Source organism: Bubalus kerabau, chromosome 13 (genome assembly GCF_029407905.1).
Source record: "Bubalus kerabau isolate K-KA32 ecotype Philippines breed swamp buffalo chromosome 13, PCC_UOA_SB_1v2, whole genome shotgun sequence".
NCBI classification, from domain to species: Eukaryota; Metazoa; Chordata; class Mammalia; order Artiodactyla; family Bovidae; genus Bubalus; species Bubalus kerabau.
Genome location: NC_073636.1, coordinates 17104089 through 17116710, shown reverse-complemented (window position 1 = coordinate 17116710; position 12622 = coordinate 17104089). Strand labels below are relative to the sequence as shown.

General features: G+C 42.5%; 1 protein-coding gene across 1 annotated transcript in view; it reads right to left on the bottom strand.

The window, feature by feature from the left end:
- The window catches only part of CDC123 (cell division cycle 123), a 46184-nt gene extending 33585 nt beyond the window's left edge, over positions 1-12599 (bottom strand). Inside the window, exons 1-4 of the mRNA XM_055543588.1 lie at positions 12376-12599; positions 6751-6822; positions 2521-2578; positions 2233-2265 (exon numbers count right to left, since the gene is read on the bottom strand). Coding sequence (XP_055399563.1) covers positions 2233-2265; positions 2521-2578; positions 6751-6822; positions 12376-12449 — 237 coding nt within the window. The 5' untranslated portion in view covers positions 12450-12599. The remainder of the gene's footprint in view (positions 1-2232; positions 2266-2520; positions 2579-6750; positions 6823-12375) is intronic.
- Positions 12600-12622: the final 23 nt, after the last annotated feature.

The following is a 12622-nucleotide window of genomic DNA, read 5'->3' as shown; positions in this document are numbered from 1 at the left end:
CACCACAGCCCTACTGTATCATACTCATTCAGAAAGAGTATTTCTTTAAAAATTTTTAATCATCAAATAAATGTTTTAAACATATAAAAAATATATACCCTGATCCATACATTCAACAATTTGATATACTTGATCCAGACCTTTAAATTTCTTAAGGAAAGAACATCACAGATCCTCAAGAAACTCCTAACCTTCTTGCTTTTCTCCCTAGTCCTTTCTTCTCGCCACAGGCAGCCATCATTACAAGACTGGTCACAATCTTCTACAGTCATGATTCTATACTTACAGTGCGTGCGTCTGCCCATAATACAAAATATTTAAAAATTTTAATGTAACTGCTGTTATTTGATATGTATACTTTTTGCAACCTGCCCTTTGAAATTCACCATCCTGTCTGAAATTTAGCCATCTTGATTATTTGATTGCATTTTAAATTGGGCTTCTCTGTAGCTGCACTATTATCATTGGGTGTGTGCTCTTCTGCCCTGAAAGCTCCCCTAACCAACAACATCTGGTTTGGCCCAGTGATACCCAATCACTTTTAAATTAATTTTCCATTTTGAAATAATCTCAGACTTTCAGAAGCATTTACAAGAAGCATTTAACCAAAATTTTCTATACACTCTTCATGCAGGCATTCTACCACACTGGTTTATCATTCTCCCTCTGCAACTCCCTTTCTATATACAGCTATGCTGGAGCGTGTATAAAACACATACACCTTCCATAGTAAGCAGAAGTCATGACGCCCCTTTACACACAGCACTTCATGTAACCTAGGCAAATTATCAAAATCAGGGAGCTAACACGGATATAACATCACTATTTCATCTATGGGTCTTATTCAGTTTGTGCTCACTGTCCTTATAATGTCTTTACAGCAGAAGAAAGATGGAATATTTTCATCTGGCCTAGGACCCAGTCTAGAATCATGCATTGCATTAACTTGCCATGTCCCTTTAATCTCCTTTCATCTGTAACATTTCCTCTCTCTGTTGCTCTTATCTTTCATGACCCTGACCATTTGCAAGAGCCTGGGGCAGTCACTCTGTATAATTTCCAAAACGCTGAGTTTGCCGGCTATTTCCTCATGACTGGATTCAGGCTGTGCACGGCTGGCAGGTGATGTGTCCTCTGAGCCTCATACAAGGAGGCAGGCGATGGAGGTCTGTCCCATCACTGACAAGGTTAACTTTGCTTATGCTGCTGCCAGGTCTTTCCACTGGAAGATGCTATTTTTCTTTGTAACTAGTAAGTAATTTTGGTTTCCCTGGTAGATCAGATGGTAAAGAATCTGAGATGGTAAAGATTCTGGTAAAGAATCTCCCAATGAAAGAGACCAAGGTTTAATCCCTGGGTCGGGAAGATCCCGTGGAGAATGGAATGGCAACCCACTCCAGTATTCGTGCCTGGAGAATTCCATAGGCAGAGGAGCCTGGTGCGCTACAGTCCATGGGGTCTTAAAAGAGTCAGACACGACTCAGTGACTAATGCTTTCACTTTCTTTCAAGTAATTTTGGTGGACATACTTTGAGAAGACTCAAATACCCTTATTGAATAGTCACCCACAAGTTTTACCACCTATTCCATTATTACTAGAATGACTGTAAATGCTGATTTCTATCATTCTTTCTCAATTATTAGATGGTGTCGAATTTTCTACTATAGAGAAAGGCTTTCCCTTCTGTTTCATTTGTTGAATTTAATCATTTGTTTATGTCAGTATGGGACCATGGGTTCGCATGCTAGTCCATTATTATCATTGTTTTGTTATGATGTTCACATATGCGGCCAGTGGGAGCCCATTGAGCTGGCTTCCGGGTCCTCTGCACCATGTCCGCATCATTCTTACTTTCTGGCACAAATTCCTACAGGCTCCTCTTTACCTTCCCACCCCCAGTCTTGAATTTCTCCAAGGAGCTTCAACTCCTTTTAGTGGAAACCAGTATTTAGACACCATAATCAGGGCACTAGATCCGTTCATCTGTTCATTCCTACCATGACATCACTGTGTCGTTTTTAGAACTAAGCAGAGTTTGATAAACACACACACACGTTATTAATTTCTCTATTGAAGTTTTCCTAAGAACAGTGATTTAAGTTATTTTTCAAAATAATAAATAAAAGCTTGAAATGGTGACTAAATGGGAATTTAGAGTGATCTGCGTTGAAACCCAGAAGCGCCCCATGGGACGGCACTGGGCGGTCCTGAGACTGCGCCCAGTCTCTTACCGTAAGCGTGGCCGTGTTCTCGTCGTCCGACCACTGCAGGGGAAGGAGGACAGAAAGAGAATGTTAAATGTGGACAGTGTTCCTGGCTTCCAAAAAGCAGTGCTCCATCTAAAAACAACACACACACAGGAGACAGCTTTTCCTGAACACAAAGTACACATCCAAGTTAGGTTTCCATGGAATTTCTGACTTTATTGAATATACGCTAAGATCTCTAAGCCAGAACCATTTCAGAGATCATTTCAATTAGGACAGTCTATGGAACAGGTTATAGTATTTTGAACCAACCTGTATTTCTTCGGCTTCATCATCACTGTCTGGCTGAGAACGTGCAGGCGGATCTTCCCTGGAAGAACATAAAACAAAAACTGAGTGTGAGAAAGCCTTGGTGCCAGGCAGTCATGATTACAGATGTGCTGAGTGTTCATATACATGTAAGAAGAAACTAATAAAAACCAATCTGAAATTAATAAGAGTGAACGTTCAATAAGAGACAGTGGGATAAAAACGTCCTGTCTTCTTCTCAGAAATCACTAGCAATGGGGGAAAGAAAATCTCAAACTCTGCCCCAGAGGACACTAAGAACCAGCTCTGAATCTCGACCAGAGAAAAGTGCTGCCGAAGACCAGGGAGACATAGCAGGAGCTGTCGGGGGAGTAGTTTCGGGCGGCTGATGGACACCCTGCGGGCATAGCCGGGCATCTTCTGTTTACAGTGAAGACAGTACGTGCGGGCTGCCGGCAGGAATCACCCTGGGTCGGGACGGGCACTGCTGGAGGGCACAGGGGAGAGAAAGACATGGTCAACATGCTGTCTCAGAAAGAGTCAGTGAGCGAAGCAGGGGCTGAAAAGGGCTGCTAGCAGCCAATCCTCATCCCTGGCTGTGGGCGAAGCAGAGGCTGAAAGACCTCAGAGAGAGGACACTGCCCCCGCCGCTTCTCAGCACTCAACCACAAACCGCTGGCCACAAAGAACTCGATCACGTCATCGAAAAATAAGCACTAACCAGAACAGCAACCAGCAGAGGATCTATACCAAGAAACTACAAGAGAAAGGAAGGATGAGGCCTCTGGTTAATCACGGACACTTATCACCCCTAGGTTCCCTCTTGAAATGCTATTGAAGTGATTTAAAAGATCACAAGGGCAAACAGGAGCAGAGAGAGACAGCTGCAAAGAGGCAACAGAAGTCTGGAAAACAGAAAGCCAGTGAGGGGGTAACCCGGGGAGCCACAGGCTGCCCCTGGAGCCGTCATACTTGATGGGCCCACGGCTCTGCTCTGAAAGGGGTGATGCGTGTACAGCCCATACAGGGGCGGGAAGACACATCCAGTCTTCCTCACCTGGCACACCCCAGCAACTCACCCTCCATAGACCAGAGGGTAAGGTGCATAATGCCCCAAATGAATATGGGGGTGAAATGCCACAAAACAACAAAGTTACAAGCGGAAGTCACACTCACAGTGAGACCTCTAGTCCCGTTCTTCCCTCACTGCTCCCTGATATAGACAGATTAGAGGACTTGTCTCTGTAGATGCTGGACAATCCCAGAGGAAAGACTTACAGATAATTGCCATCTGGGAATCTGCCATCAATTCCTATTGATTGCTGGCACTCTTAGTCAACAAGCCCCACACTAGTGCACAAAGTTTCTGTGTGTGTGTGCCTCTCACTCTTTTTTTTTTTTTTTCTCTCACTCTTAAATATGAATAAAGGCCTACAATCATTAGAAGGCCTATAAAAGGCTCCAAGATGAGAAAAGAGTTTTTTAAAAGGAGGAAAAGTACATGGACAGAATAAAGACAATAAAGGAAACAAATGAAAAATATTTTTTAAAATCACAAATATCTTCAAAGATAAAAGAAGATATTGCATTCATGAGAAAAGACAAGACTGAACTTGTATAAAAGGAAAAACATGGTAGCTGAAATTTAAAAACTCAATAGAATGAGTGGCAAGATTAGGGAAATTTTCCATAAAATAGAACTAAGATGACAAAGGGACAATAGAGAAGAAATTATAAAATTCAGAGAATTAACCCGGCAGTTATAACATCTAAAAAGAAAGAAAGAGAAGCAAAAAAATAGAGGAAATTATCAAAGATACAATATTTTTTAAAGTTCTAAAACCAAAAAACCTAAGTCTCTAGAATGAAAGAGCCCACACCAAGTACATGTGACAACGAATGGGAAAGACAACAAGAGCCTTAGATGATGTTCACAGACGGCCACAACTCTCCCCATCTTGACATGCTGTTTGTAGTCTTGACATGCCACCCTTCCCATCAAGAAACAGCATTCATTTCCCCACCCCTTTAATTCAAACTGGCTTCAAGACTCACTGGGACCAACAATGCAGCACAAGGGACACCATGTGACCTAAGCCTTGGTGTCAAAGTCTTTACAGCTTCCTTGCCCACGTTTTTTGAATGCTGCTACCACCATATAAAAGAGTGGAGTCTGAGAATGAGAAATCAGATGGAAAGAGAAGCCCAGCTGACAGGCAGCATTCACTGCCAGACTGGAGTGAGGCCATCCTAAAACCATCCAGTTAGGTCCAGCCACCAAACAACTACAGGAGCAGTAGTTGACCTCAACTGAGGAGTGACCTCAGAAGGACCAGCAGAAGACTCGCCCAGTGTTAAGCATTAGGGAGGCTCCGAGATTTCACCCCACTTGCAAGCTAACAAGTTAGCCTGCCACGGTGCCATGGAATCTGGCAGAAGACAGTAGATGCCTGGGTCAGAAACCAAGGACTCTCCAGAGAGAGAGAGACACATCTGGCCAATGAAATACACTGTAGGAGCTCTTCCACAAGCTCAGAGTACTGACATCTGCTCAGGACTTTCTAATGTCAGGAGGCATTTTCTTTACACTCCCATTTTGTAGGCTTATTACATGTTCTATATTGGAAAATAATAAAGTTATGTCTGTAAATATCCCAAAGTTGAGACTCGCCTATCTATTCTGTTGCTTTATCCTGCAATTATTCCACATCAATGAGGCTCTAAACTAATAATTTTCAGGTTATTACCAGGTTGAGAATACCAGAAACAGAATTATAATCCAGGAAGCTAAACATAAGATCCATCAGACCAAAAAATATATATATATATAATATATATATGGTAAAATTGGGCTTCCCTGGTGGCTCAGTGGTTGAAAATCCACCTGCCAATGCAGGAGACGTGGGTTCGATCCCTGGTCAGGAAGATCCCCTGGAGAAGGAAATGCAACCCACTCCAGTATTCTTACCTGGGAAATCCCATGGACAGAGGAGCCTGGCAGGCTACAGTCCATGGTGTCACAATAGAGTCGGATGCGACTCAGTGACTAAACAACAAAATGGTAAAATTAGTGTTACTGTAAAACACACACAATTTTAATTATACTTCTAAGTTCATTTACCTAAGAAATGTTCGTCAAGCACCTATTATATATCAGGCACTGTTCCAAGGGCTGGGAACACACCTGCCCAAGTCTCTGCTCTCATGAAGACTGCATTATAACAGGATGACTAAAGCAAAGATGGAGGGAAATAAGGGTTATGCAGAAAAATTAAGTGAGGCCAGGAGAAAAAAACAGATGCACCAAAATGCGGTAAACCATACAATGGAGTGGTATTTAGCCTTAAGGAAGGTGATTCTCACACGTGCTGTAACATGGATGAACATCGGGGACATTACACTAAGTGCAATAAAGCTAAATACTGCATGATTCCCCTTCTGTGAGGTATGTACAGTAGTTAAAATCATAGACACCAAAAGCAGAATGTCGGTTATCAGGAGCTGGTGGAAGGTGGGTTGGGGAGTGAGTGCTTAGAGGGTACAGAGTTTCAGTTTTACAAGGTAACAAGAGTTCTCTAGATGGATCACGGTGATGGCTGCAACACTGTACTTAATACCACTGAACTGTACACTTAAAATTTGTTAATGTGGTAAATTTTATGTGTATTTTAGCTTGATAAAAAAATTTTTTTAATAATTCTAAGAGAAAATTATATCCAACCTAGAATTCCATAAAAGAGAGTGACATATCAGCAAGGGTTACCATTAAGCTACTTTACAAAGGAAACTGAAGGATGAACACTTAGATAGCGTGACTTCTGAGCAGAGATCTGAATGAAAAAATAGGAATGTCATTAAAGTACATGATTCTTAAACTTTTTCAAGTTTGTACTAAAAAGACTGAAGCATGGTACTTTCCTTTATATACAGAAGAACTACTTGAACAAGAGGAATAGTTACCATACCCATTTTCTACAGGAAGAGAAGAAAGGAATTACTCAATTTTACAGATTGTAATTAATAGCAGAGGATGTGTTCAATTTTGAAAATCTTATCAACTAAGCATTAACGAGGATTATAGGACAAAGATCAGCACATAATTTTAACTAGAGCGAAAAAAAGGAGAGAATGGGGCCAAAGCTAATGTACTTACTTTACACGTTAATTGTTGAGGTTGAATCATTACATTTCCTTATGCTAAAATTTAAAGAACGTTTTTCTGACATGCCTTACCTTCCTGAAACCACCAGAGTTCCATCATCGAGTAAATAATCCTTCACATTCTGAGGAAGTGGAAGAATGACACTAAAAAAAAAAAAAAGCATATACCAAAAAAAGGCATCATTTTAAAAGATCAACCACAAGCAGAGAGAAAAAGTTCCAAACTCAATTTCTGAATTACTTGCGCCCTTTATTTTAATATGAAGTGGGAAATGTTAATAATGGACATTTGGCAGCCGCAGACTAGAAATTAGAATAATATGAATAAATGTTGCAATAAGCTAAATTAGGTGCATATAATTATCCCTATTGACTCTGAGGTTAAAAATAAATAAACAAACAACAGCAACAACAACAAAAATAAAACAAAACAAAAAAAATCCCGAAAACAGCCAAATCCAAAGAACTCGACTGAAATCACAGTATGAAGGCAACAAGCTCAAAAAAATTCTGAGTACAAGGGTTATGTGCCTTTAAGAAATTGGAGGCCCTGCAGGTATTTGCAGCAACACAGGAAATGACCAAACGAATCAGAAGATCAACAGCACCTGGCTAAGATACAGGGTGGAAGCAGGCTTAAGATCTGGGCACCTTTGGTTGGCAATGGGAGTATAAGGTCGAAAATTCACAGTGCGCTGGGATGTACTGTGACGGCATCCTGTTCACCTCATCTCTAGAGCACACGGCTGCTTACCTGGGCACGCTTCAGGTGAACTGTTTTCAGATGACCATAATTAAGGGATGGCAAAGCTACACTTGTTATCACTTGAAAAACGGATGGGATAATTTGTTTTTTTTAACTCTGCAGTGATAAATCATCAAAAAATTCTGGCACAGATACCTAAAAACACTGTTCTTACTTTGCTTGTGAGGCATGTATTTTTTAAAAACTGAAAACGATGGCAGCCTACATTCAGAGAGACCATCAGTGACTCATAATAGTATGCTTCATTTATTTATTTTCTGTGACAGTTGGCTTTGGCACGCAGGAAAGATTACTCATGGGCTACTTCAGTTTTAGAAATTAACATCTGATTTCTCAAAGTTACAATTTCACATTCAAAAGCCTACTTCTTCTTCAGGCTTTTAAGTTCAACTAACAAATCTTACTATTCTATTTGTAAAGCTGCTAAATTTTAACCAATTTCAAGTGAGCCTTTGAAATTTAAAAGTTGCTTTAAATTTTTTTTAACTCTAGGGAATTCCCTGGTGGTCTAATAGCTAAGACTTGGGCTTTCACCATCATGGACTTGGGTTTAATCCCTGGTCAGGGAACTAAGATACCACAAGCCATGTAGTATGGCCAAAAAAAAAAAAAAAATTTTTTTAACTCTATTATAAAATAATCTATTCAACTTTCTTTTAAAATATGTCAATTGTCTAATTACAGATAAAGCTTTTCAAGTATTTAACTCTTATAAAACCAGTGAATTAAACTGTAAGTATAGTGAATCTAAGGTTCTTGCAAATGTTCCAACACTGTTTAAACACTTAAAAATTTTTTCTTATGTATTTTAATGTATCACAATTCTAAACCAATTACACAAATCAAATTAGAAACACAAGGCTAATCTGTTACATATATACTAACTGTCCTCAAAATGGCAAATTCTTCAGGATGTTAAAGTTAACAGGGAAAAAATTCCAAGTCTGGATGATTTCATCACCTCTATATTTAATTCTAGCTCTTCCTGGGGTTAAAATACTCACCCAACAGTGTCATTCCAACAGAATGGGACATGACCTTCACAAGAGAATCTGAAGTTTACCTCCTCAGGGGCCTGAGACTGAGAAGTATCGGCAGAAATGCCCATTCCCAGACACGTAGGGTGATTTTCCCGACCACGATGAGAGCAGAGAGAGCCCTCTTCTATGTCAGTGACATCTCTGAGTCTGTGGGTGATTTCAGAGTCCACGTCTCTTGTTTCTGAGTTATGCTAATTCTCAGGTCTCATTCCCTCCGGGTTGCATCACCGTTGACTGGATTCAAAACATCTATTTACTGTTTGATTCCATTGTGAATTCTCTGCATATTTGTCCTTTCTGGAGGGTCTACCGGAGAAGGCAATGGCACCTCACTCCAGTACTCTTGCCTGGAAAATCCCATGGATAGAGGAGCCTGGTAGGCTACAGTCCATGGGGTCGCTAGGAGTTGGACACGACTGAGCGACTTCACTTTCACTTTCCACTTTCATGCATTGGAGGAGGAAATGGCAACCCACTCCAGTGTTCTTGCCTGGAGAATCCCAAGGACGGGGGAGCCTGGTGGGCTGCCGTCTATGGGGTCGCACAGAGTCGGACACGACTGAAGCGACTTAGCAGCAGCAGCAGCAGCAGGAGGGTCTACAGCTCTTACAGGTGTGAGCCGACACTGACAGTTTTCATGAGTCCCTGCGTCCTACGGTCACAGTTCTAAAGTCACCTAATGATGTGACCCCGAATTATGTCACGTTAGTCATGGAGGAATCCTAGATGACTTCGTTAAGAACTCAATGTCTAGGAGTGGGAAAAGCTACAAAAGGAAAAAAAAACCGCAAGTACAATGGAAGTGCTGTAGCGGTACAGATGTATCCAACACCACCAACACTCTCAAGAAAAAGGAACGGTGCCTGAGCAACGGAGGCCATAAACAAGCCATGGCCTGGCATACTTAACCCAGCTGTTGGAAAAGAACTTAAATATTTTTTGTCACTAAAATTCACTATGCAGCCAAGAATCCATGAGGGCTGGGGCTTCCCTAGTGGCTCAGTGGTAAAGAATCCACCTGCCAATGCAGGAGACAGGGATTTGATCCTTGGTCTAGGAAGATCCCATATGCCATGGAGCAACTAAGCCCCCGTGCCACAACTACTGAGCCCACGCTCTAGAGCCCGGGAGGCGCAGCTACTGAAGTCCAGGCCCTCTGGAGTCTGTGCTCCGCAACACGAGAAGCCACCGCAATGAGAAGCCCGCGCACCGCAGCCAGAGAAAAGCTGGTGCAGAAACGAAGAACACAGCCAAAAATAAATAAATACATAAAATTTTAAAAGAAAAAAGAATCCATGAGGCCCAACTGAAAGATGTAAAAAATGTAATGACCTATTCCATCAAGTCGATACAATTCTATACACACAGACAAATTACTCTAATGGAATGGAGGTTAAAAGAGCCTTTAGGAGATTATTCCTAACTTTCATGTTTGAGGAAAGAAACACTTAGAAAGGTAGAGTGGATGACCCAAAGTCACCTAGCTACTTATTTGTAAAGTGAAAGGGAAAGTGAAGTCGCTCAGTCGTGTCCAACTCTTTGCGACCCCATGGACTGTAGCCTACCAGGTTCCTCTGTCCATAGGATTTTCCAGGCAAGAGTACTGGAGTGGGTTGCTCTTTCCTTCTCCAGGGGAATCTTCCCAACCCAGGGATCGAACCTGGGTCTCCTGCATTGCAGGCTGATGCTTCGTCTGAACCACCAGCGAAGTCCTGAGTCAAAGTTCTAGGACGTGTCAAAAAAAAAAGATTCTGTATTTTTACCTGCATAATCATTTCTGAACCATGATTAATAAATGCCAAATAATAAGGCTGAGTCAGTAACCAGAACATGGTCTCTTGGCATTAAAGTTGACAATGACAATGACAAGCCTAACAACTCCACCAGAATGACCTGGGCCGCAGAGGGACATCGTACCACACGCTGCGTTCCAGCGATGTTACACAGAACTAAGTAGGCTAGAGTTACAGGGCAAAGACACAGAATACTCTCAGGCAACACAGCTCAGTTGTGAACTGGCAAGAAAATCCCCCTCCTTGGTTTACTTTTCACTCCCAGCTTCATATGAATGGCACATATTTTAAGTGAACTAAAACTATTTTAAGCTTTGGTTAAATCAAAAACATTAAAAACAAGCAGCTTTTTGTGTGTTTATGTCAAAAAGAGTGCCAACCATTTTTAACACTTTATCTCATTTAATTCTCATGACAATCCTATTATTTTCTCAATTTTCCAGATGGGGCTTACAGAGATTAAGCCATTTTCACAAGATGCTGGTGGAACCAAAACTCCCAAGGCAGACAGATGGTCTTGACTCTAAAGTCCAATTCTTAACCATTATACTTCACTGCTGAAGCAAAGAAAAATTTCTTTGAGTTGACAAAAGGTGTCTGCACACAAAATACAAGACACTTCTGAGTGAACTCTGTGTGAAAATGTCTGACCGGTTCACAAAAATACCTTCTGTCCCACCAACATAAGTAACTCTAGCATCATCTCAGACCCTAGGCCTATTTCAATTATGCAAGATAATGGAGGATTAGTACATCATGTAGGAAGATAACGTCCACTGCTGCTGTTGAAGCTCTTCCTTGTTTTAGTGCTACTCCAACCATCTTCAAATGCAAAGCTTATCTTCCTTCCAGCTGCTCTAACCTCCATCACACCCTGGATAACTTGGGAGCCCATTCCATGTATGAATAACAGGATGGAAAAGAACTATCTTATGAATACCCTCCTTATGTTCTTCCAAACACTCACGATCTGAAGTTTCCCTCTCTGTATTCACACTCTCCACCCAAAATAAAAAGGAAGGAAGGGTTGCTATCTGATTAGTAGTAATCTAGGGCCAAAGAGGGACAGGGCAAAAGACATAAAGTCCTCCCCACAGATACGCAGTTCTTTGAGCTACTCACCTTAGCATGGGAAAGCCTACCCTTGCATCACACTCCAGATGTCACAACTGCTTTTGAACATTTGGGGATGTTTTCCTAGCTGCCTTGCCTACATTACCTTGAATGACCGGGTGAAGGATGAAAACAGTTAATCCTCTGCTTGCCCCGCAAACAGGGCATGGATTCCTTGTTGTGGGCCAGAGAACTAGAAAACAAATACTGTTCCACTCCTCTTCCAGATGGCTTCCTTCCCTAACAATACATGTGCTGCTGTTATGTTCAGTCGCTAAGTCGTATCTGTGGGACCCTATGGACTGCAGCATGCCAGGCCTCCCCGTCCTTCACTGTCTCCTGGACTTTGCTCAAACTCATGCCATTGAGTCAGTGATGCTATCGAACCATCTCATCCTCTGCAGCCCTCTCTTCTCCTTTTGCCTTCACTCTTTCCCAGCGTCTGGGTCTTTTTCCAAGGAGTCGGCTCTTCGCATCAGTATACTCTACTGAGGCTTTCCACTGACACTATCATACTGGAGCTTCACAATAGAATTTGAGGCTGGGTCTCACTGTTCTCATTTGACAGGGACCAAAAGCTATTAAGCCCCCACCCTCCGGCGGGTTAGTCAATAGCGAAGTCCAGACTACCCAGTTTGCTGATCACCTTCCCCCACCTGCAATTCTAAAGGCAGGAATGGTGAACTCCCAAGCCTGAACTAGCTTCACCTGCTCCTCAGCCCGCCTCTGACCTTCACTGAGCGACGACGTCGCCCTCCTACCTGCCCAGCACCCTCCCTGACGCACAACACGACGCACGGCAAACATGGATCGACTTCATTCCTCTCCCGACTCTAAAAGACCACTGGCAAGTCGAAATCTGGCCCTGGTGCTCGCATCCGGGCCTGCAGTGTTTTGTTTTGTTTTGTTTTTGATGGAGCTGGGATTCACCCCAAATGTTGCAGTCCCCTTTTGCCCACTGCTCCGGCGTAACCTCCAGTCTCACCTCTTGATAGTGAGGCTGCGGAACAGCGGGTACCACGCGGAGAACTGACAGTGCAACACATGCTCCTTCTTCATTCTCCAGCCGCCGCCGCCGCCGCCGCCGCTGCCTTTCCCTCTCCTCTCTACACCTTCCGGAACCCTGGTCTCCCGTCCCGGAAGTGCCCGCCGAGCTGGTTTGGTTAAGGACACTTCCGGTCTGTGAGGCAAGGCGGAAGGAGCGGAGAAAAAGAAACTTGGGGCGTGCTTTT